The sequence below is a fragment of the Coenobita brevimanus genome, chromosome 101, assembly GCF_032717465.1.
Source record: "Coenobita brevimanus isolate Jiangsu-jjx chromosome 101, ASM3271746v2, whole genome shotgun sequence".
NCBI lineage: Eukaryota > Metazoa > Arthropoda > Malacostraca > Decapoda > Coenobitidae > Coenobita > Coenobita brevimanus.
Window position 1 is genome coordinate 14,314,709 of NC_137054.1, and position 25,503 is coordinate 14,340,211.

At 42.3% G+C, this 25,503-nt stretch overlaps 1 protein-coding gene across 1 annotated transcript in view; it reads left to right on the forward strand.

Moving 5' to 3' along the window:
• Positions 1–25,503, forward strand: part of LOC145414941 (uncharacterized) — a 193,963-nt gene that overhangs the window by 115,942 nt on the left and 52,518 nt on the right. The window contains exons 19-20 of the mRNA XM_080284354.1: positions 865–1,069; positions 25,076–25,238. Coding sequence (XP_080140480.1) covers positions 865–1,069; positions 25,076–25,238 — 368 coding nt within the window. The remainder of the gene's footprint in view (positions 1–864; positions 1,070–25,075; positions 25,239–25,503) is intronic.

Genomic DNA, 25,503 nt, shown 5'->3' on the forward strand with positions numbered 1-25,503 from the left:
CTCAGATCTGCTTTTCTGGCTCATATCTGCTTGTTTACAAACACTTGTTTATGTACACCACACATCTTTATCCAATCCACATTTGCTTGCATGTAGTTGTCAGTTTACACATAATTACCGGTATACACTGCCACTTCAACACACCGATTCTTCAATCAGCTTGCTTTCACATCCCCATCACTATCATGATTTTGTACTTAGGAGATAATCCCAGCATTCTAGATATTAGTTCAATAAGCTCTCTATTCCATTTAGTTTAAGTCAGTTAATGATATCATATGTAATTCAGAAGATTCTAGGAGAAAGTAAGGTAGAGATGGCTAGGATAGTGCTTACGTGTTGGGAGTTAACTAGGACAGAGTAAGGTAGAGATGGCTAGGATAGTGCTTACGTGTTAGGAGTTAACTAGGACAGAGTAAGGTAGAGATGGCTAGGATAGTGCTTATGTGTGGGAACTGACTAGGAGAGAGGAAAGGAGAGAAGGCTAGGATAGTGCTTATGTTTGGGAACTGTTAAAAAATACTTGAAAACTGTTTTCATGGAGCTAAATATGTGGCACTGTGGTTATATTCTCTACATACCAGGTTATAATCTCTGCAGATCTAAATACCACACAGATTTGTGGCAATGAAGTATATTTGACCTGGGTATGACTTTCAGTGTAACCTCATGTGTGTGTGTGTGTGTGTGTGTTACACATGCACACATCTGCACATGCACGCATGCATGTAACTGGCTGGGTATGTGAAGTATGCCATGGTGATGTTTCTCACCAAACAAAACTCCTTTGAGGCTTCATTGTTGTTTTCAAGATTATCTTAATATCCTAAGCCCTCACTCTAGATATGGTCATTACCTTCACAGGGCAGCAGTTCAGCCGAATATTCCCAACAATGGTGTTGGCAGTGCAGTGCTCAGTGGAGCTAATAATGGAGGGTTCTGTAACAGCGGTGCAACCAGGGAAGTCAGGCACAGCTTATTTCAAGGTGGAGAACTTTGGCCCAGAGGCAGTATTTGACTACTTTGCCAATGATGAAAGAAACTTTATCACGGGTTGGACACCGAGGTTGTAAGTATGTACAATTTATGGGCATATATATATATATATATATATATCTATCTATATATATATACAGTATATATATATATATATATATATATATATATATATATATATATATATATATATATATACTGTATCTATATCTATATCTATATGTATATCTGTATCTATCTGTCTATCTGTCTACAGTATATCTATCTATATCTATTTATCTATCTATCTATCTATACACTGTACATATATATATATATATATATATATATATATATATATATATATATATATATATTGTTACGGAACAGAGAAAGATAACGTACACTTTAAGTGAGAATACGAAGAGTCACTACTGTCCCGTAAAGTTCCAGGTTCAAAACAAAAGAGTTAGGTAAAATTACAAGTTAAAGTTTAATGCACAAACTAACAACAAAACATTCAGAACTCATAAGGATAATGTAATGGCAAATAAACAGGTTAAATATATGGTTAACTGCAATAGCCTCTATTAACACGAAATTAGCAAGAATAAATTTATCTAAGTCAGCCCTGATAAAATGAGATACCAGATAATACTCAGTGAATGCCAGATAAATTATTACAGATACAAAATAATATTAAAACTGATGGACATAAAGATCCCTACATGAATTACAAAAAACTTCACTAGGCCTACAAATTAAACTTATGCTATACAGTACAAGAAAAATACAACAGTTATACTCAAATTACACACAGCTGCTAGATGTTTGGAGATTTCTTGAGCACTCACAATAATAATATCTGTACAGGGGAGGACAGAGATGTGAACAAAATGAGGAGCAGATCTAAGTGGCAATGATGCAGAGACTGAGCTCATTATATAGGGGCTAGGAGAGCTTGATACAACTTGTAATAAGGACGCGCAAATGAAGCCATGGGGACAAAGAGATGACAATCCCGCAAAGTATAACAGAGATGTCGACTTACTCTACTATAACGGTAGAAGGGGGGGACTGAGGCAGAACACGCTCGTGATCAAACATGCAGCAACTGTGCGTTAAAATTACACAAAGGATGATGAAATCATAGGCTATGTAACACCTCCCCACAAAGAAAAAAGAAATTTACAAAGGAAATTTCTTATTACTCTAAAACAATCTGTACATGGCATTACAGAACATGCAAATGTCTTTCCAAATGTTACAAAACATGAGATCTCCCTAGCACGTTCAGTCATAGGTACTTGCCAGTACCCCTTTAACAAATCAAACTTACTTATGTACCTAGCCTTTCCGATCTTGTCTATGCAATCTTCCACACGAGGGAGAGGGTAAGTGTCTGTTTCGGTTATCCGACCAACACGTCTGCAGTCAATGCAAAGCCGCTGTGACCCACCTGGCTTAGGGACCAAAGTGACAGGAGAACTCCACTCGCTCTGACAGGGCTCAATCATCTTGTGGTCCAACAGGTAGCCAAGCTCCTTCTGGATGAGAGGAACTTTCACTGGGTTCACACGGTAAGGAGGCAATTTAATTGGCTTTGCGTCTTCAACATCGACATCATGCATCAACACAGTGGTTCTTCCTGGAGTGGCACGGAACACTTGCGGGTACTCCTGCAGTAATGCCGAAAACTCCTGCCTTTCCTTGGGTGGTAGATGAGAAAGCTTAGTCTGGAGATCATTCATGATATCAGGATTCTTCCCCAAACTATAACTCAGGCTCATACTGCATGGGAGAGCTTCACTTGCAGACTCGGGTGGAACAGCTACAGTGCAGACTGGATTATTTTCGTCCCGCCTGTGATATAACTTTAGCATGTTGATGTGACATAGTTGCTTGCTCTTTCTACGATCTGGTGTGGCGATGACATAGCTGACATCACTGAGTTTCTTCTCCACGAAATAAGGGCCACTAAACTTGGCTTGAAGAGGTTGCCCATGAACTGGTAGCAGAATCAAAACCTGATCTCCTGGCTGAAAGTGGCGTAACCTGGACTTCTTGTCATACCAAGTCTTCATCTTCTCCTGAGCAGCTCCTAAATTCTCTCTCGCCAGCTGTAAAGCAGTGGACAGCCGTTCTTTGAACTTCATCACATACTCCAGCAGGTTGACGTCATCTTCCTCCGACAGCCAGCATTCCTTGAGTAGCTTAAGGGGTCCTCTTACTTCATGGCCAAACAGTAGTTCAAAAGGTGAGAAGCCCAGTGATTCATTTGGAGATTCTCTTGCAGCAAACACAACGAATGGAAGACCTTTATCCCAGTCTTTCTGATGTTCCAAACAGTATTTCTTGAGCATCGATTTGAGTGTTTGATGATATCTCTCCAACGCTCCTTGGGTCTGGGGATGGTAAGCTGAAGACATGATCTGGGTGATGCCCAACTCTTTCAGAGACTGCTTGAAAACATTTGACATGAAATTACTTCCTCGGTCTGACTGTACCTCCTTGGGCAGACCAAACTTTGTGAAGAACCCTAGCATTTCCTTAACCACGTTCTTTGCTGAGATGTTTCTAAGTGGAATGGCTTCAGGATAACGAGTAGCCATATCAATCAGGGTCAACACATAAGAAAATCCTGAAGAAGTCTTAGGAAGAGGGCCCACAATATCCACCAACACACGGGTGAAAGGCGCCTCAAAAGGAGGAATGGGAACTAGAGGTGCAACCTTTTCAGTCTGATTACACTTCCCTACAACTTGACAGGTGTGACAAGACTTACAATACCAGGAAACATCCCTGAAGATACCTGGCCAGTAGAAGTGTTTCAAAATGCGTGCCACAGTCTTCCTCACTCCAAGGTGTCCTGCCAAACTGGAATCATGAGCCACTCTAATGATATCCTGCCTACAAACACGAGGGATGACAACTTGATGTACAACCTCCCATTCACAGTCGGTTGATGCTGTTGGGGGTCTCCACTTCCTCATAAGTACTCCTGACTTTACATAATAACAAGTAGAAGCACCAGCTGACTCTTCTTCACTGTAAGCAGAGTTAGCTAGACCTTTCAACTCAGGGTCAGCAACCTGCAACTCAACCAACTCTTCACGAGACAAATTATCAACACTACAGGGTACTGCCTCATCTGGTGAGTGGTCCAAATTAGCAAGAAAAGTGTCAGCTAGGATAACATCATCATCATCATTATCCTCTAAATCACCAGTAACTTTAGACTTAGCCCTAGTGACAGCACATGCAGGGAACACATCAGGGACATCACAATCCCGGGACACAGCCACTGGCTCACTAGACAACTGAGGAGCTGGACACACTTGACTTCCACCAATATCATTTCCAAGTAAGAAAGTTACACCTGACATTGGGAGTGTCTCAACCAACCCAACCATAACGGAACCATTAACAAAACCAGACTCTAAATTCACTCTGCACAGAGGGACAGAGAAGTAATTATTCCCTACACCTTGTAAGATTACAGTTTCATCAGAGGAATTAACATTAGAGCCTAGAACACTGGTCAGCATAAGGGATTGGCAAGCACCTGTATCACGATATATTTTAACTGATTTCCTGTCATTACTGTCCAGAGGACTGACAAAACCATCAGACAGGAAATTAGCACATGAACTCTTGAGAGTGTCACCCACGTTACTGCTCAAAAGAGGAGCTCCATCATGAGAATTTAAGTTACCCCTCAAAGCAGGTTCAGTTAACTCAGTAAAAGAATTCTGGGAACTCTTAAGAGTGGACACTAGACCAATTGACTGAATATTTAAAGACTCCTTTTTGTTCACATCACGCTGTCTCCTGAAACATCTCTCCGTAGTATGACCAAGCTTACTACAATAAGTACATTTACTTTTCTGAAATCTAGAGGTGAAGCTGGTATTTACTTCCTGAGAAACATCATCCTTATTCTCTTTCCTGTTACCTGTACTCTGAGTAGAGGCAACGTACTTACTCTCAGCTTTCCCTTTTTCTCTAGAATATCTCTTGTGAGTGAGAACATACTCATCAGCTAAAACTGCAGCATCAGACAAATTATCTATTCTTTTCTCATCAAGATATAGGCTTACATCTTTACTAATACACCTTTTGAAATCCTCCAGCAAAATCATCTGCTTAAATTTACCAAAATCAGAATCCACATTCTTAGAATTTAACCACTGCTCTAACAGATCTTCTTTGATTTTTGCATACTCAACATGGGATTGCTTATCTTGCTTGAAAGTTGTCCTAAATTTTACTCTATAGGCTTCAGGAACAAGCTCATAGGCCTTAAGAATCAAGCTCTTAACTACATCATAATTATCAGACTGATCCTGAGGCAAAGATGCATAAGTTACTTGAGCTTTACCGGTGAGAACAGTTTGAAGGAGTACTGGCCAATACTCCTTAGGCCAATTAAAACCTGTAGCTACCCTCTCAAACAACTGAAAATACTTTGTTAAGTCAGATTCATTAAAAGGAGGGACAAGTTTAACATTTTTAGCCACATCAAAATCATCAGAGCTAGATGATCCAGTTCCACCTTGTTTCATGCGATACTCATGGTCTGCCTGAATCCTAGCAAGTTCAACTTGTGCGTGAAACCCAGCCTCCTTAACATCAGCCTCCTTAGCACGTGCTTGAAATTCAGCTTCTTTAGCACGAGCCTCCTGCAGAGCTAGCTGTAACTTAGCTAATTCAATCTGCGTTTGCTCATTTGGAGGAGTTACATTAAACAAGCTTTTATTAATCATGCCAACAATTTGATCTTTAGAATGATGAGAGTGAACTGCAATTCCCAATTGTTGAGCAACAAGCTTAAGTTCATTCTTTGTTCTGTTTTCTACATCACACACTGTTTGCACATTTGACAAAAAATCTTTGGCTTCATCAAGTGTAGAAATAGTAGCCATCATGAATATATCACAATCACAAAATATCAAACAATATCCTTATGATAATATCCTGAATATCCTGATATGAGGTCGCCAAATTTATGTTACAGAACAGAGAAAGATAACGTACACTTTAAGTGAGAATACGAAGAGTCACTACTGTCCCGTAAAGTTCCAGGTTCAAAACAAAAGAGTTAGGTAAAATTACAAGTTAAAGTTTAATGCACAAACTAACAACAAAACATTCAGAACTCATAAGGATAATGTAATGGCAAATAAACAGGTTAAATATATGGTTAACTGCAATAGCCTCTATTAACACGAAATTAGCAAGAATAAATTTATCTAAGTCAGCCCTGATAAAATGAGATACCAGATAATACTCAGTGAATGCCAGATAAATTATTACAGATACAAAATAATATTAAAACTGATGGACATAAAGATCCCTACATGAATTACAAAAAACTTCACTAGGCCTACAAATTAAACTTATGCTATACAGTACAAGAAAAATACAACAGTTATACTCAAATTACACACAGCTGCTAGATGTTTGGAGATTTCTTGAGCACTCACAATAATAATATCTGTACAGGGGAGGACAGAGATGTGAACAAAATGAGGAGCAGATCTAAGTGGCAATGATGCAGAGACTGAGCTCATTATATAGGGGCCAGGAGAGCTTGATACAACTTGTAATGAGGACGCGCAAATGAAGCCATGGGGACAAAGAGATGACAATCCCGCAAAGTATAACAGAGATGTCGACTTACTCTACTATAACGGTAGAAGGGGGGGACTGAGGCAGAACACGCTCGTGATCAAACATGCAGCAACTGTGCGTTAAAATTACACAAAGGATGATGAAATCATAGGCTATGTAACAATATATATATATATATATATATATATATATATATATATATATATTTATTTATGTATATATATATATATATATATATATATATATATATATATATATATATATATATATATATATATATATATATATGTAGTATGTCCACATATATAATGCAATGCAATTCTTGTGTGTTGTGGGGATAAGTCAGTCTGCTAATGTGAGGAGTACAAATATGTGGAGTCTATCTATCTGCAGTATCTATTGCCAGATGCCAAAATCCCATAAGGGGTGGCTGCTGGTTTTTAAGTTAGTTGTTTTACAGGGTGGGGCACTAAACCACTGCCAACCAACTTGTTGAAACATAGGGAACACATCTGGGTTGGTTATATGGTTACCATCCAGCACTGTAAATGGTTTCCAGGCTTACAGGAAACCATTAGTCTTGCCACTCAATGTAAAGTCACCAGAAAAGGGAAGAGTAATAAAAAGTGAAAGGAAATGATGGGAGAAATAGGAAGAAAGGAGAATAGATGCTGAAAGAGAATGATAAAGGTGAAGGAAGAAGTAGGCAGCACTACATCATGTGAGTGGATGATGGTCACCACCACCTAACACCATACAGAAGAAAAGTATATAACAAATTTATGAAGTACCATTACATAAATTTAATCAACTTGGTCAGGACAACTCTAGTATTCTATTCCAACTAGATGATTGAAATTAGTCAAATGAATCATGAGAGCCTGAGTGTTAATATGGCATCATTAACTCATTCATGGTATATTTCATTCAAATACTCTTGGCCCAAAACTCCATCCCCTCACAGCCCATTTCATGCAGCTCAGTGGCAGAAAAAGAAAATACCACAGCCCCACATCCTCTCTATAGCACTTCTTCCTGACTAGCACCATATTACAGTGTTAACCCACTGCCCCAACCAAGCACTCATGATGGTGGGATGACAATTTTCAGCCAAGGTCAAGTGGAGCAGATGGGGGACATTGAAGGTGTGTGCAAGATATTCACAGAAGAATAATGTGCAGCATGTGAGGTGGTGTGTGGGGTGAAGAGAAGACAAATGAGGGTGCAGGGAACAGCATGGTGGACTGAAGAGATGAGAGAGGTTGTGGCACAAAAGAAGAAAGCATATAGTGAGTGGATGAGAAACAAAGGCGTGGAAGAAGTTGAGAGACGGAAGAGAGAGTTATATGTAGAGAGGAAGAGAGAGATGAAAAGATTAGTATGAGAGAGTCAGAAGAGAGTGGATGAGGAATTTGGAAAGAGCATGAGTGTGAAGTGGAGGGAATGTAAGAAAATATTCTGGAAAGAGGTAAAGAAAGTTAGACAAGGTGCCAAAGAAGTTAGCTGGGGAGTGAAAGATAAAAATGGTATATTACTAGTCTATCTATCTATCTATTGTCAGACGCCTCAATCCTGTTTGGGGTGGCCACAAACAAATCGCCTCCACGTCGCCCTGTCCCCTGCCATTTCACTGCCCTGCTCCCAACTCACACCCCCCTCTCTCATATGCCTCTCCACTCCATCCCACCATCTCAGCCTCGGCCTCCCCCTTCCTCTCCCCCCCCTCCACCTCACTCACATACACTCTCTTCATCAGTCTCTCACCCTCCATCCTCTCCACATGGCCAAACCACCTCAGTGTGTTCCACCTAACGCATCCTATCACATCCACATCCACACCACAACGCTTCTTTATATCCTCATTTGTCAGCCTGTCTCTCCATGTGACTCCACAGGCTCCTCTCAAATAACTCATTTCCACTGCTCTCACTCTTGACTTCTGTCCCTCCAACAACGTCCAAGCTTCACTTCCATACATCAGAGTTGGTATCACAGTACTGTCATGTAGTAACTTTTTCACTTCCATGCTCACTTCCCTGTTTCTTATCACTGCTTTCAAGGAACCAGCAACCTTTCTTCCCTGTTGTACCCTTTCAAGCACTTCATCCTCCAAACTTCCATCCTTACTCATCACACTCCCCAAGTACGTAAATGTACTTACATTTTCCATTTACTCACCATCCAACTTTGCTGTACATTCACTGACTTCACCTCTCTCAAAGACCATCACTTTACTCATCCCTATATTCACCTTTAGATTCCGTTTCTTTCACACTCTCCTAAACTCATCCACCAAGCCTTGCAGCTCCCCTCCGTATTCACTCAACAACACAGTATCATCTGCAAACAACAGTACAGGGAGTTTCCAAACACTCTCCTCTCTCACTAGGTCCATGCCAACATCCACTTCCCTACCTTGTATCTCTTTTATTACCTCATGGATGGGGGTATACCTGTACATACAAGTATATGTTTATATGCTACAGGGAATTTGTGTAACCAGTGATTTCATGAAATCCCTAGGGAATTCATGAAATTAGTCTGAATTAGGATGGGTTCATTAAGGTTAGGCTAATTTTGGCTGCAGTTAGGTTAGGCTTCAATAATCTAGATTAAGTTTAGTTTAGGTTATACTAGGTTAGTTAGGTTAGGTTAATTTCTGTGATGCTAAGTTATGTTATGCATTCATCTACATTAACCTCACCTAACCTAGCCTAACTAACCTAATCTAGATTATTCCAGTCTAACCTAACTGCAGCCTAAATTAACTTAACCTTAATTAACCCATCCTGATTTAAATTAATTTCATTTCATGAAATCACTGATTACACAAATTCCCTGTAAAATATATTTACATCTCCAATTTCTGATGTAACAGAGCCAAAGGCATGCCCGGAAATTGGGTTTGTCCAGGAATTGGGAAAATGCCTCCTAGACATGTACATTACTTATGGCCCCTAACCCAGCCTAACTCAGAAAACCACCTACATAACTCCCTACCGGACATTCATAGCACCTATTGAAGACCCTATTCACACAAATAAGGGACAGAAAATATGAAATAAATGAAAAAGAACCAGAGAATGAGAAATTAGAAGTATGGAAAATATTTAGCAGTGTACTGGGTACCTACAACATGTCTGTGGCTGTTACAAAGATTAACCCTCCTCCACTAAGGCTCTGGCAGTGGTGAAAATGCTCCTGAAGCACACCGCCTCGGGGGAGGCGGTGGCTGAATCAGTAGAGAGGCAGCCTGCAGTCCTGATGGACCCAGGTTCGAATCCTGCCTGGGGCAGGGAACAGTTTAAGGATTTGAATTTCATAAAAGCAGACTTTCCTGATCTACCAGATGACCCACCGACATGTCATAAAAGAACCCCAGCAAATACCAATACACCAGTCCTGTATGAGACAGCCCTAGCATGTATTCAATATAGACGGTGGGTGTTAGCGCCAAAGTGGTGATATGTGGAAGTGTAGGAGGACTACTGGGCCTTGGGATAGGCTACTGACCCCGAGATATAGGCCCTGAAGCCTTTGCCCAGAGTCGGACACATTAAAAAAAAAAAAAAAAAAAAAAAAAAAAAAAAAATCCAGTGTTGTGCTGCACTTACTCCTTTGCACTGTGAATTATAACTGTTTAACACTGCACATTCTGTTCTTACTTGTGCCATGCCAGTTTGCACTCTGCACTTAATGCATTGCACTCTGAATTCTAATTTCCTAACACTGCACAATACTGTAAATTCCCATGTGGTTTAGTGGCGAGGCATTGCAGTTTATTCACAAAAACAAGCACATGTGGCAGTCACTGCGATGTGCGTCTAGTCAGGATGGTAGTTAGGCGGTAACTGGGGTGGGGAGGAAGCAGGGGGCTGCCCTACTATGCAAGCAAACACAGCTGTTCAAGCGCTGTGTGCCAAGTTCAAAGTACAGTTGAAAAAAATGTTGGATTTTTTTTGTTTTTTAGCTTTTTAACGTTTTTTTGGCCATTTGGAGGCCCCGAAGGCAAGGGCCCTATATGTCTGGAAATTGGGGTGTCTGGGAATTGGGCATCCGGTTATTACAGGGATTACTGTACACACACACACACATATATATATATAATTATCATCATCATCATCATCATCATCATCACCATCACCATTGTCATCATCTGGACCTCCTTTCCTATCTTAGGGCAGGGTGAGGAGTAGAAATGTCAAGACAGCCCAAATTTGCCCGATCCAATAGGCCATGCTTCCATTCGCTCACATTCAAGCCCCCGGAATCCTGACTCTGTCTGATATGCCAGAAACATTCACCACATTCTGTAGCTTCACATAAACTTATCCAAGAGAGTCAATTCAGATGCTACCACGTTAAGAAAGGGTTCAAAATCCCTGATCATGTGTTTTTCCCCACAATATTCATCCAGCCTGCACAATCTCTTGTCAGTCCTCTAGCCTCACTGACTTCCAAACCTCTCTTCCTCACACACTCATCCACCATATCCCTCCATCTTTCCTTTGGCCTACCATGCCTCCTTCCTCCTTCAAATTCATTCAGATATACCCTTTTCACCACTGTATTGTTATTCATTCTCTCCACATGACCACACTATCTCAGTACACTCTTTTCGATTCTGGTGTCCACAAACTTCCTCCTTCCACATCTTTCACGAATCACATTATTTTGTATCCTATCCACTCTCTGTACTCCACACACATTCCTCAGCAGTTCCATCTCCACTGCTCTCACTCCTGACTTTTTATTTTCATGCCACACCATAGTCTCACATCCATATGTTAAGGTTGACACTAACACTCCCTCATGTAAGCCTCATGCAGCTGGAACATAAGCCTCTGTTTCTTATCAAAGCCTTCACTGCACCAGCTACTTTCCTTCCTTGTGTCACTCTACTTTCCACTTCTTTTGCACATTTTCCTCTCTTTTCTGTCATTGTACCCAGGTATTTGAACTCTCTCACCAATGCCAGGCTCTCTCTGTTCACTGTAACATCGCACTGGGAGTCACCTCTCTCAATAACCATCACTTTGCTCTTTTCTACATTTTCCCTCAAGGCTCGATGCTCATAGACTTCAGCAAAACTCTGCACTGGTCTAAAACGTTCTTGTTTGGTATTTGCAAGTACAGTACTGCATCACAAGCGTACAACAAATTTGAGGTATTCCATCCATCACCATTCATTACCAATGCCATCTCCCTCTCCATTACTCATAATTTTTACTTCTCTCATCACCCCATGGGGACATCACACAACCTTGTCGCACACCCACACCAATTGTGAACCATTCACTTAGATGGCCATTAACCCTTCCACGTGATTCACTACCATCATAAAAACTTTTGACGGCATCTAGCAGCTTACCATCTACACCGTACATTCACAAAACCTTTCTCAATCCTTCTCTGTCTACTTTGTCGTATGCTTTTTCCAGATCCATGAATGCCATAAGCACCTTATAGTCCTTCTCATAAGCCTTCTTCATTATCTCTCTCTGCAAATATTTGATCCACACATCCTCTGCCACTCCTAAAGCCACCCTGTTCATCACTCACTAGGACTTCTGATATCTCTCTTACTTTCTCTATAATAATTTTTCCATATACCTTGCCTGCCACACTCAATAAACTTATGCCACAATAATTCTTGCACTCACTTCACTTGCCTTTATTTTTGTACAGGGGTACAATCACAGCCTTTTTCACTCTGCTGGCACAGTTTCACTCATCCATGCCTTCTTACATACCTCCAACAAGCACTTCATTCTGCTCTTTCCACTACACTTAATCATCTCTGCATACACCTCGTCAACCCCAGCTGCTTTCCCATTTTTCAGCCGCTTCACAGCGCTCTTCACCTGTGCAAGGGTCACATTTCCTGGCACTGCACTCCTTCTCTGCACACCCCCAAAACCAATCATATTGACAGCTGCTCTGCAGTCTCTATTCCCATTCATCAGGCCTTCAAAATATTCTTTCCATCTGGCCCTTACTTCATCCCATGGGTTAATAATTTACCACCTACATCCTTCACATCTTCACATTTCTTTCTGCTTTCACTTCTACATTTCTGCACCTCCTTCCAGAATAACTTCCTATTTTCAGAGTAGTTTGCATTCATTTTTCTTCCTAGTTCATCATTTACCTCCTTTTTCCTCTTCACTAGTCTCTTTATGTGCTTCTTGCTCTCAATATATTCAGTCCATATTTCAACTGAACCCGTCCTGTAATATACATAAATAAATAGACCGCAAGACAATGCTGATATCGTGTCTGCAGTGCGTCGGGGAGAGAATATAGAAATTGTCAGGCGTGAAAAGACTGATCTTGCTGATGAGTCTCTTGAGTGTGTGGAAGAATTTTGCTATTTGAAGGACATGTTATACAGTATGCTCGAGGTGGGGCTTGAGCTAGCTCTGTGGCTAGGGTAAGGAGTGGTTGGAGGAAGGTCAGGGAGCTGTTGCCTCTCCTCATCCTGACATTGGAGAGAGCTGTCCCTCTGAGATAAAGGACCTTTGTATGCGGAATGTGGTTGAAGTCGAATGCTGTATGATAGTTGACCTGGGCAATAAAGATAATATTCTTAAGCTCAAAAGTGCAGAAATGATGATTAGATGGATGTTTAGTGTGTCCTTGAATGCAAGGCCTGGGAAGACTAGGTTTTGATGAGATTGGAGTGTATTGATATTGTGATGAGGGGGGGAAATTAAGATGGTTTGGTCATGTGGAGATGATGGAGGATGACAGTTGGGTGTGAAAAGTGATAAACATGAATATCAGGGGCAGGATTATGAGAGGAAGACAGAAAAAGACCTGGGATGAGGTCATAGAATGTGACATCAGGGAAAAGGAACTGAATAGGGAGGCTGCCAGAGAAAACAACATGGTTAGGTGCCATTAGGTGACTATGGCTTACCCATGCAAGCATATTGGAGCCTACACTATAAAACACTGCAATGATACAATTTATACAATATGTATGTATGTATGTGTATACATATATATATATATATATATATATATATATATATATATACAGTGGGCTCGCATAGTGCGCGAGAGATTGGGCGGTGCACGAGCTCGCTCACTAGGAATTCGCGTACTGGGAATACATAATCTTATGGGAATAATTACATATGGGCAGTACCCCCTCATACCTGGAAATTTTTTGGCCCTTAGAGACATAATAAAGGTCATATGTTTCAGACATTGTACTAAAGCTATAGCTACAGTAACAAAAATATGGGTAGTCACCTTAACAACAGTAGACAACAGGCCTGATGACCTTAACCCACCCCATCCCGACGTTTTTGGACCTTTTTTTTTTTGGCTCAAACATCCGGTTCTGGTGAGGAACATCGAAAATTCATAAAGAAATCGCTCACCTGAGGTTTAAAATACCGGATTTAGGTGCGAGTACTTTCTTACCTGACTGGGTTTTCTAACAGGCTGGCACCAAAGAAAATGAGTTCTATGGGAGGGTAACTATTTTATCCACTCATAAACAGTATTTATTTATTTACTTGGTACGAATTTATATGTAGTACAAGAGTATATTGGTTTTCAAACAGTAATATAGGCATTATAAGCATTGTTTCACTCACTAACTCATCACCATTCATGACCTTTTTTTTCCCACATTACCTGATCATCATTTCTGACTGTTTCTTCCTCTAATGCTTTGTAAACTTTGTCCTCCACATTGTCATCGATTGGGGAATCACTCTGGCCCTGAATGTCTTTATTGGCCAGGTCACTGGTAACAGGTGAATTGCTGAGACAATGGTGTGCAGGAGGGGGGGGAAAGGTTATGCGGTGTAAGGCACTGTTCCTGCTTGGCATCTTGTAGAGGAATAGAGGAAGGTGTCCCGTGTATACGTGCCAAAAATCACTCGCGAAAATTGAAAATTGTGCAAATTAGGGACCTTGCAATGTTACTGCGTTAATTCACGTCGCCAGGACGGCGCGGGTTAAATAACAGGGGTTCCGAGGTGTGGCAACACTTACAGCGCCGCACTCCCCACCGCACCAACACTTCCCTCCGCAGACTCCTCTTGATCACCTTCCCCAGGAGCATCCAAGTCACTCACTTCGGCCATAAACCCTTCAAAGTCCAATGCTGACACTTCTGACATTGCATCCTCTTCATCCTCAACAGGATCAGGAGCAGACGATGTCGATGGTTCCGCTATTTCACCAACTTGAGCCCGCTGTGTGTAGTTTGTTATGAGCGTCTGTCTTCTCCTGTTTATTTCTTCCCTGTGCCTGTCTGTGTAGAAACGGAAGAGTTTGTTGATACCAACCAGAAGTTCCTCCGTTCGTAGGTTGCTCACTTCCTGTGCCTTCACCTCTTCCTTGAGCTTATCCATGGCAGCAAGGATCTTGCTAATGTTTGACATACACAGCTCAGTCCTGCCTTCCATCACACTAGGCTGCTCAACTTGACTCTGTCTGGCGTCGGGCTCTGCATCAGCCTCGTCTATCCGTTGCAACACTTCCTCGGCAGGCTGTTCCTCAGTAGCAGTGTGCACTCCTTGTATGTCCACCAATGTAACGTCCTCGAAACCTGGTACAGCTTGTGCTGCTGTCAATGTTGCTGCCTCAGCATCGGCCAGTGGTTGAATGGCCGTCTCCTGGGTGATGCATAGGTGAGGCACGAGCATTCGCCACGCATGGTTCACCGTTGCAGGTGTAATCTGGTGCCAGGCTTGAAGGAGAAATTCAACTGCGTCATTCACCGTAAAGTTACGCCAAAATGCCTCGACAGTCATGGCACCTGTGGTAGGTCGGGATAGAGGTGCTGGTGGAGATGGAACGGGAGCAGATGCCTCATCAAGGTCTTCGTCGTGATCTTCTTGTAGGGCATGAAGCTCCTCTTGTGTGTCGGTCTTCCTGCATAGGTAGTCGTACACTTCCGTATGGAAGAAATGCTTCACTGTGGCGATTAGTTCTTGATCCAGTGGCTGCATTAGTGACGTTGTGCGGGGCAGCAGAAACACAACACGACAATCCTTGTGAAGATCTTCCAGGTATGGAGGGTGACTTGGTGCGTTATCAAGCACAAGGAGCATCTTAAATGGCATGCCCAGTTCCCGACACTTGGCTCTCGCATCAGGGTCACACCGCCTCGTTAACCACTCTGCCATAATGTTCCTGGTCATCCAACCATTTACGGACTTATACCAATACACGCCATTTGCCTCCATGTTCGTGAGGTTTTTGTAGCACCTTGGATGTGAAGCTGTGTGTACAACTACTGGCCTCATCTTGTGGCTCCCAGACAGGTTTACAGCGAACATTACCGTCATCTTACACTTCTGGAGCTTGCGACCAGGGGCTTGTTTCTGTCTTTTAGCAATGTAAGTTGATTTGGGCATGGCCTTGTAATATAACGATGTTTCATCGATGTTGTAGATCTGGTCCTTGGTGTACTGTCCCTCTTCAATAATCGTTTTAAATATTGCAGGATAGTCTCTTGCGGCCAGCTCATCGGCAGAGGCACATTCACCAGACAATTTCACGTAACAGAGTTCCTTGCGCTTGAGAAAACGGTCCGGCCATCCAACCGATGCCCTGAACGGTTTTTCCACTTTTAACATTCGAGATGCAGCCTTGTAAAAGAGCTGGGCTTGGTTCCGAATTAATCTTCCATTGAGTGGAACACCTTCCTTTTCCTTCCTCATTATGAAGGTGGCAAGATAGCGCTCCATTAGTATCATAGCACGATTTCCCATCCGCGAACGGCCGTCTAGGTCAGAGGCACTGTACATCTTCACTACAGCCTTTATGGCTTCACAGTTCTTCCGCACAGTTCTCATTGAAGATTCAGCCAGTCCCAGGGTTCTCCCGATAGCCGTATTTCCTTGGCCCTCCTCCTTCATCTTAATTATCTTTAACTTGGTGGTGTGTGTCAGAAGTTTCTTTACTCTTGGGGTTGGAGCCATGGTGCAGCAAAGTACAGGCAGCACAAAAAACACCACACGTTGTACACGACAGGTTAGCTGTAGAGAGCGGATCTGCACAGTCCATGAGCCGGGACTGTTATGGCGCGCCCGCTCCCTTGTACACCAAGCTGCGCAGTAGAATGCCTGGGAATTTCTGCGCATCAACATGACCACACGTGACGCGCTTTGTGAGGGCTGGTCGCGCACTAGTAGAAAATGGCATTTTTGAGCCACTCCTTGCCTCTGACTCCCGTTCTGTGCGGTAAACTTGCGCATTATAGGGTTTTTGATTATGATTTTTGGTCACTCATGCACAAGGCGAATCGCGCACTGTGCGAGCCCACTGTGTATATATATATATATATATATATATATATATATATATATATATTTTATGCGAGGAAGAAGGAACCAAAGCCCATGAGCCTGCAATAACAGTTCCCTCCAAGAGAAAAACAAAATACAATAGAGAGCCAAATTCAAGATCCAATCATTTCAAGATGCCTGGACACACTGCGTTTGAAAGACTGGAGATCATAGGGAGCAGGAAATACAGACAGAGGGAGACAGTTCCAGAGTTGACCTGTTGCATAAATAAAAGACTGGGAGTAACGGTTAACTCTTGCATTAGAGAGTTGGACAGAAAAGGGATGAGAGTTTGCTGCCAGACGGGTACTACGTGCCCGTCGTAGAGGTGGAGGAATGCATACAGACAGTTCAGAGGAGCAGTGACCATTAAAGTAGCGATAGAAAAGAGATAAAGATGCAACAGTGTGGTGAAGAGACAGAGGTTGAAGGGAGTCAGTAAGAGGAGGAGAGTTAATGAGACGAAAAGCCTTTGACTCCACCCTATTGAGAAGAACTGTATGTGGGGAGCCTCCCCACACATGAGAGTTGTACTCCACACAGGGATGGATAAAACCCCTGTATAGAGTCAACAATTGTGTAGGGGTAAAGAAAGAACAGAGTCGGCTTAGCACACCCAATCTCTTGGAAGCAGATTTTACAAGAAATGTAATATGATCTTTCCAAGATAAGTCCCGAGTAAATGAAACCCCAAGCATGTTCAAGGATGGTGCAGGATTAAGCTGAATACTATTAAGCATCAGTGGGTATACCTGTGGAAGATTTTGTCGGGTTGATAGGTGTAAGAACTGAGTCTTAGATGCATTAAAAACAACTAGATTATTTTTACCCCAGTCAGAGATACGAGCCAAGTCAGACATTAGGTGTGGCATAGCTTCATCCCTTGTTTGTTGAAGTAACTGCTGAGATGGGCGTTGCAGGAACCGAATGGAAAGGTGAAGGGTGGAGTCATCAGCGTATGAGTGGATAGGGTTAGATGTACAGCTTAGAAGGTCATTGATGAATAAAAGGAAGAGAGTTGGTGATAGGACAGAGCCCTAAGGAACACCACTGTTGATAGATCTAGGAGAAGAACGATGGCCGTCTACAACAGCGGCTATAGAACGACCAAAAAGGAAGCTAGCAATGAAGGCACAGATAGAAGGATAGAAACCGTAAGAGGGTAGTTTGGAAATTAAAGATTTATGCCAGACTCGATCGAAAGCCTTTGAGATGTCAAGTGCAATGGCAAAGCTTTCGCCAAAGTCCCGAAAGGTGGATGACCAGGAGTCTGAAAGGTAGGTGAGAAGATCGCCAGTGGAGTGTCCCTGACAGAACCCGTACTGACGATCAGAAAGAACGTTGTGATAGGAAAGATGCCTTAAAATTTTTCTATTGAGAATTGACTCAAAAACTTTTGAAATACAGGACGTTAAAGCTACTGGACGATATTTGGAGGGTTGGGAGTGGTCACCTTTCTTTGGGACTGGCTGAATGAGAGCAAACTTCCAGCAAGAAGGAAAGGTACAAGTTGACAGACAAAGGCAAAAGAGTTTGGCTAGGCAGGGTGTAAGCACAGAAGCACAGTTCTTGAGAACAACAGGAGGGACCCCATCAGGTCCATATGCCTCGCTAGTATTGAGGCCAGTGATGGCAGAATATACATCAGCTGAAGAAATTTTAATGTCAGCCATGAGGAAGTCAGCAGGGGGAAGTGATGGAGGAACAGCACTGGAATCGTCTAAGGTGGAATTGGAGGAGAAAGTCTGTGCAAAGAGATCTGCTTTATCAGTAGAAGAAATAGCTACAGAACCATCAGAGTAGAAAAGAGGAGGGAATGATGATGAGGTAAAGTTGTTAGAAAGGTTTTTGGCAAGGTGCCAGAAGGAGCGTGAAGAATTCGAGTTGGAGAGGTGAGAGCATTTAATATGGATGAAATTATTTTTAGCAGAGCGAAGAACAGACTTAGCATGATTCCGGGCAGAAACGTAAAGATGATGTGATTCAGGGGTGGGTTGGCTCCTGTACCTTTTATAGGCCCTCTCCTTGTTCCGGACAGCATTAGAACAAGCGTGATTAAACCAAGGCTTTCTTGAGTTAGTCAAAGGATATGAGAAAGGAATGTATGCTTCCATGACCGAGAGAATAACCTCTGTAATGTGGAAGGCACACTCAGATGGCTCCCGGCCATGGAAGCAATAATAATCATTCCAGGGAAAATCAAATTAGTACTGCTTGAAGGCCTCCCAATCCGCGGCTCCAAAATGCCACAGACGACGTTTCCCTGGAGGGTCCACGGGCCGTACTGGTGTGATAGGACAGGTTAAAGTGATAAGGTTGTGATCGAGAGATATATATATATATATATATATATATATATATATATATATATATATACACTCAAACCTCGATTTAAGTGACCTCCATTTAAGAGGTTTCAGATTTAAGGGACTCCATATTCTACCTGACAAACAGACAGGACCATTCAAAAGTTCACTGCTTGAAACAATGTTTCTTTATATAGTACCTGTTAAAATAATATTCATAATCATACCCCCTTTTCATATACCTCTCCACTCCATCTCATCCATGGCCTCCCCCTCCCTCTCCTCCCTCCACCTCACTCACATACACACTCCTTGTCAGTCTTTCACTCTCCATTCTTTCCACATAGCCAAACCATCTCAATGTGTTTCTCCTAACACATCCACAACACACAACACTCCTTCATTTCCTCATTTGTCTGTCTGGCTCTCCATGTGACTCCACATGTTCCTCTCAAAAAACTCATTTCCACTACTGTCACTCTTGACTTGTGTCGCTCCAACAAGGTCCAAGCTTCACTTCCGTATGTTAAAATTGGTATCACAATACTGTTATGCAGTAACTTTTTAACTTCTATGCTCACTTTCCTGTTTCTTATCACTGTTTTCAAGGAATCAGCAGCGTTTCTTCCTTGTTGTACCCTTTCAAGCACTTCACCCTCTAAACTTCCATCTCTACTCATCACACTCCCTAAGTACTTAAACGCACTCACATTTTCCATTTCCTCCTCATCCAACCTCATTGTACATTCAATGACTTCATTTCTCTTGAAGACCATAACTTTACTCTTCCCTACATTCACCTTTAGATTCCGTTTCTCACGTTCTCTCCCAAACTCATCCACGAAACCTTGCAGCTGCCCTTCATCTTCACCTAACAACACAGTATCATCTGCAAACAACAGTAGAGGGAGTTTCAAAACACTGCCCTCTCTCACTAGGGCCGCTCCAACATCCACTGGCCTACCTTGCATCTCTTTTATGACCCCATCCACATACAGACTGAACAACCATGGAGACATGACACATACCTGTTTCGATCCAACCTTCAAACAGAAAAATTCACTCAGTTCACTATCCACATGCACTGCAGCCTTAGTACCCTCATACATACTCTTCACGGCATTCAACAACTTCCCATTTACTCCATGTATTCTTAATACTTTCCACAATCCTTGTCTATCCACCCTGTCATATGCTTTCTCCAAATCCATGAAGGCTGCATACAACTTCTTTCCCTTCTCTAGAAACTTTTCCATTAAAGACCTAAGGATGAATATCTGATGTACACAACCTCTTCCCTTCCTAAAACCTCCCTGTTCTTCTCCAACCAATTCCTCTGTTATTTCCCTAACTCTGTCAATAACTATCCTACCATATACTTTTTCTATTACACTAAGAAGACAAATGTCCCTATGATTACCACACACTTCGTCTTCTTTTTCTTTTGTACAGGGGAATAATTATACCTGACATCCAATCCTCAAGGACTCTACCTTCCTCCCAGGCCAATCTGCACATCTTCCACATCCATTCTACTACTATCTCTCCCCCATGCTTCAGCATTTCACCACACACTCCATCAATTCATGGGGCTTTCCCCATTTTGACTTTCTTCACTGCTTCCATAACTTCCATCCTACTATTTCCTCCTATCTTCTCACATACCCTCTGTCTCCCAGCCATTTTCCAGCCACTTATACTTGCATTACTTTCATTCTCTATGTTCAACAAGCCCTTAAAGTGCTTTCTCCATTTGCTCTCTTTTTCTCATTTCTCCACCAGTAATCTAGCTACCATTTTTATCTTCCACTCCCTGACAAACTTCTTGACACCCTGTCCAACTCTACCTCTTTCCAGAACATTTTCTTACAATCCATCCACTTTACACTCAAATTCATTCTAAATTCCTCATCCACTCTCTTCTTACTCTCTCATAATAATTTTTTCACCTCTCTCTTCCTTTCTACATACAGTATAACTCTCTCTTCCCGTCTCTCAGCTTCTTCCACACCCACTTCTCATCCACCCACTATATGCTTTCTTCTTTTGTGCCACAGCCTGTCTCACCTCTTCATTCCACCATGCTGTTCCTTGCACCCCCTTTTGTCTCCTCTTCACCCCATACACCATCTCACAGGCTGCATAGATTTCTTCTGTGAATATCTTGCACACAGCTTCCACGTCCCCCATCTGCTCCACTTCTCTCTTACATTCTGCCTTTTTTCCATCCTCTTGTAGCCTTTCTACCCTCCTTGTATGAACTACTTCCTCCTGTGCCTCCCTTCTTCTATTCCTCCACTTCATTTGAATCCTGATTCTCACCACCACCAAGTGGTGGTCAGAAAGTCTCTCTCCCAAGCTCTATATCCTCTTGCAGACTCCTGGTCATCCTCCTTTCTGGACTTTGGCAAAAGCTTTGCCAGTGCACCTGACATTTCAAAGGCTTTCAATTGAGTCTGGCACAAATCATTAATTTCCAAACTGCCCTCTTACGGTTTCTATCCTTTTATCTGTGCCTTCATCTACAGCTTTCTTTCTGGTCATTCTATAGCCGCTGTTGTAGTCGGCCATCGTTCTTCTCCTCAGGGCTCTGTACTATAACCAACTCTCTTCCTTTTATTCATCAATGACCTACTAAGTTGTACCTCTAACCCTATCCACTCGTACGCAGATGATTCCACCCTTCACCTTTCCATTCGGTTCTTGCAACGACAGTCTCAGCAGTTACTTCAACAAACAAGGGATGAGGCTATGGCACACCTAATGTCTGACTTGGCTTGTATCTCTGACTGGGGTAAAAATAATCTTGTTGTTTTTAATGCATCAAAAACTATGATTTTACACCTATCAACACAACGCAATCTTCCACAGGAGTACCCACTAATGTTTAATAATATCCAGCTCAATCCTGCATCATCCTTGAACATGCTTGGGGTATCATTCACTCGGGATTTATCTTCGAAAGATCATATTGCATCTCTTGTAAAATCTGCTTCCAAGGGATTAGGTGTGCTGAGCCGACTCCGTACCTTCTTTAACCCTGCACAGTTGTTGACTTTACACATGGGTTTTATTCGCCCCTGTGTAGAGTACAACTCTCATGTGTGGGGAGGCTACCCACATACAGCTCTTCTCAATTGGGTGGAGTCAAAGGCTTTTCGTCTCATTAACTCTCCTCTTCTTACTGGCTCCCTTCAAGCTCTGTCTCTTCGCTGCACTGTTGCATCTTTATCTCTTTTCTATCGCTACTTCAATGGTCACTGCTCCTTTGAACTGTCTGCTTGCATCCCTCCACCTCTACGACGGGTGCATAGCACCCATCTAGCAACAAACTCATCCCTTTTCTGTCCAACTCCCTAATGCAAGAGCTAACCGTTACTCCCTGTCCTTCTTTTATGCAACAGGTCAGCTCTGGAACAGTCTCTCTCTGTCTGTATTTCTTGCTTCCTATGATCTCCAGTCTTTCAAACACAGTGTGTCCAGGCATCTTGAAATGAATAGATCTTGAATTTGGCTTTTTTTTTTTTTCTTGGAAGGAACGGTTTGTGGGCTCCTGGCCTTTAGTTCCTTCTTTCTTGCATAAAAGAAAAATAGATAAATAAAAAATAACACGCCTTCAGACCCTGTCATCCACAAACACATAATCAATTATTGCCTTCCGTTCATTCAGTTCACCCCCCACCCTTCTCATCACCTGCTACATATATCTGTGGATCATTTTGTGCCTGAAGAGGGTATTGGCTATCAACAACCCCGTCCTGGCACAAATGTCTACTTGACCACTGCCATTCTCATCCACCTCTGCAGGCACACCCCACTCACCAACAACTCCATCTGCCTTCACATTCCCTACTTTTCCATTCACATTTCCAATCAAAAACACTCATTTCTTTCAAACTTTTCCATGTATGCTTCCACATTTGTCCAGAACTCTTCATTCACTCTGCTTGCATGATCTTGCGTTGGCGTTCACACACACACACACAATCGCCCCCATTTGTAGTCCAGCTTTCAATTTTACCCACACAGTCCTTGATCCAACTGATCCATATTCTCTAATATTCTCCTTCTATCTCTTGCACACAACAATACACACTCCTTCTTTTGCCCTCTCATCCTCACCCACTCCTGCACATACCCCATCCATACTCCCATTCTCTCACACTCTCACCTCTCCATTTAATTTCAGTTAATCCACATACATCCACTTTTGCACCCTCAAACACCTGGACAATCTCTCTCTCTCTTTCACTTCACCCTTTGCATCCCTTACATTCCATGTCACAATCCGTACCATATATATACAGTAATCCCTCCAATATCCGATGTAATAGAGCCAAAGGCATGTCTGGATAGTGATCCTGTCCGGATATTGGGCCCCAGCCTCCTGGACTTGTACTTACGGACCCTAACTCAGAAAAACACCTATACAACTCCCTCTGGACATGCCTTGCACCTATTTAAGACCCAAATCACACCAATAAGGGACATAAAAGACTGAAATAAATGCAAAAGAACCATAAAATGAGGTTTTAGAGGTGAGTTTATACAATATTAAACATTCTGGGTACTTACAAGTCCCTGGTTCCTGGACTGGTTTGAACCGTCAGTTTGCAGTCCACAGTTAATCCTCTGCACTCTAAATTCTAATTTCTTAACACTGCACAACACTGTAAATTCCCGTGTGTTCTAGTGGCGAGGTATTGCAGTTTATTCACTGTTTATTCACAAAAAACAAGCACCTGTGGCTTGCACTGCTATAAGCATCTGCTCTCGATCGGAGTTAGGCTGTGACTGATGATGATGGCGGGGTAACAGAGTTGCCAGATCGCAACAGCCACATCACCAAACTCCTCAATTTTCATTACCAAATTTGTAAAGCTAGCATCTATTCTTCATTAATTATAAAAACAAGTGGAAATACATGTAATCACTCTTCTTATAATTAACAGCATGTTGATAATTATCACGCTATATAGGCTACCAAATTAATCAGAGAGAGCAAACAATCCACCATCTCCATCCTGTGTATCCTCATACATGTGAAAAATCCATTTGGTAATGCATTATTCTGATTCATTACCAAACGAATTTTTCATTACCAAATTGGCCCACACTTGGTAATGAAAAATACCGAATGGCAACCCTGACAGGGAAGGGGAGAGGGGGGAGGAAGGAAGGGGTGAAGGGACCATGGTGTAACAGCTGTTTGGCGCCACTCGGCAATTTCAAATTACGGGTGGGAAAAAAGTCAGATTTTTTTCAAATTTTTTGCGGTTTTTAGCCCATTTTGGGAATATTGGATCCCAGGACGATTATGTCTGGTTAGTGGGGATGTTCGGATATTGGGCGTTCGGATATTTGGGTGCAGAAAGTGATAAGCGTTAATATTAGGGGTGGGGTTGCAAGGGGTAGACCAAAAATGACCTGGGACGAGGTCATTAAGTGTGACCTCAGCATCAAGGGACTGAATAGGGAGGCTACCAGAGATCGAACAGAATGGAGAGCTGCCATTAGGTGAAATGGCCGACGCATGCAAGCATGTTTGAGCCTTCAAAAACAATATATATATATATATACAGTATTTCTTATATACTGTATTCCATTTTCTTTCCTGGAAATCTACCTTTCCATTCCCCTCATTCTTATATACCAGCATCAACCTAATCTTTTTCCTGTACCTCAAGTATATTATTATGTCTCTATCTTTAAGGTCATTTTTCTTTCCCTCAGTTCTGTTCTTCCCCTCCACCACTCTGTATCTTAGCAACCTTTACTTCTCCACACCAACACCACTGTGTTATCCCTTTTGTTATCATACCATTCTGTTCCTCTCCACACTAGCTCCACCCTGCCATCCATGGGGTCAACCAACATCACAGTCAAGTTCACAGTGCCTACTACAGCCGTGCCTGGAACAGTCAGCACTGTCACTGTGACCGCCAGCTCCCGCCTCCATGATAACAACATCAACACTGCCATCACATACTTCTCTGTCCTTTCAGATGTTAGTACCTTACTTGTTGTGTACTGAATATACAGTGCTTGATGACTTTCTCTTACATGTATATATTACTGGTCATATTTTCTTAATGAAGGTTGGTGACTATCATCAACCATAGGAGGCTGTTATTGTTGCTACTCAACTCCAATTAGCCTGGTGCAGCAGACCCGTTAAATACAGGTAAGCAACTGCCCCTATGGGGTCATCCAATAGGTTCTCTGCACTGTCGATAATCGTGTCTGCATCTCAGTGTGACACATGTCGTGCA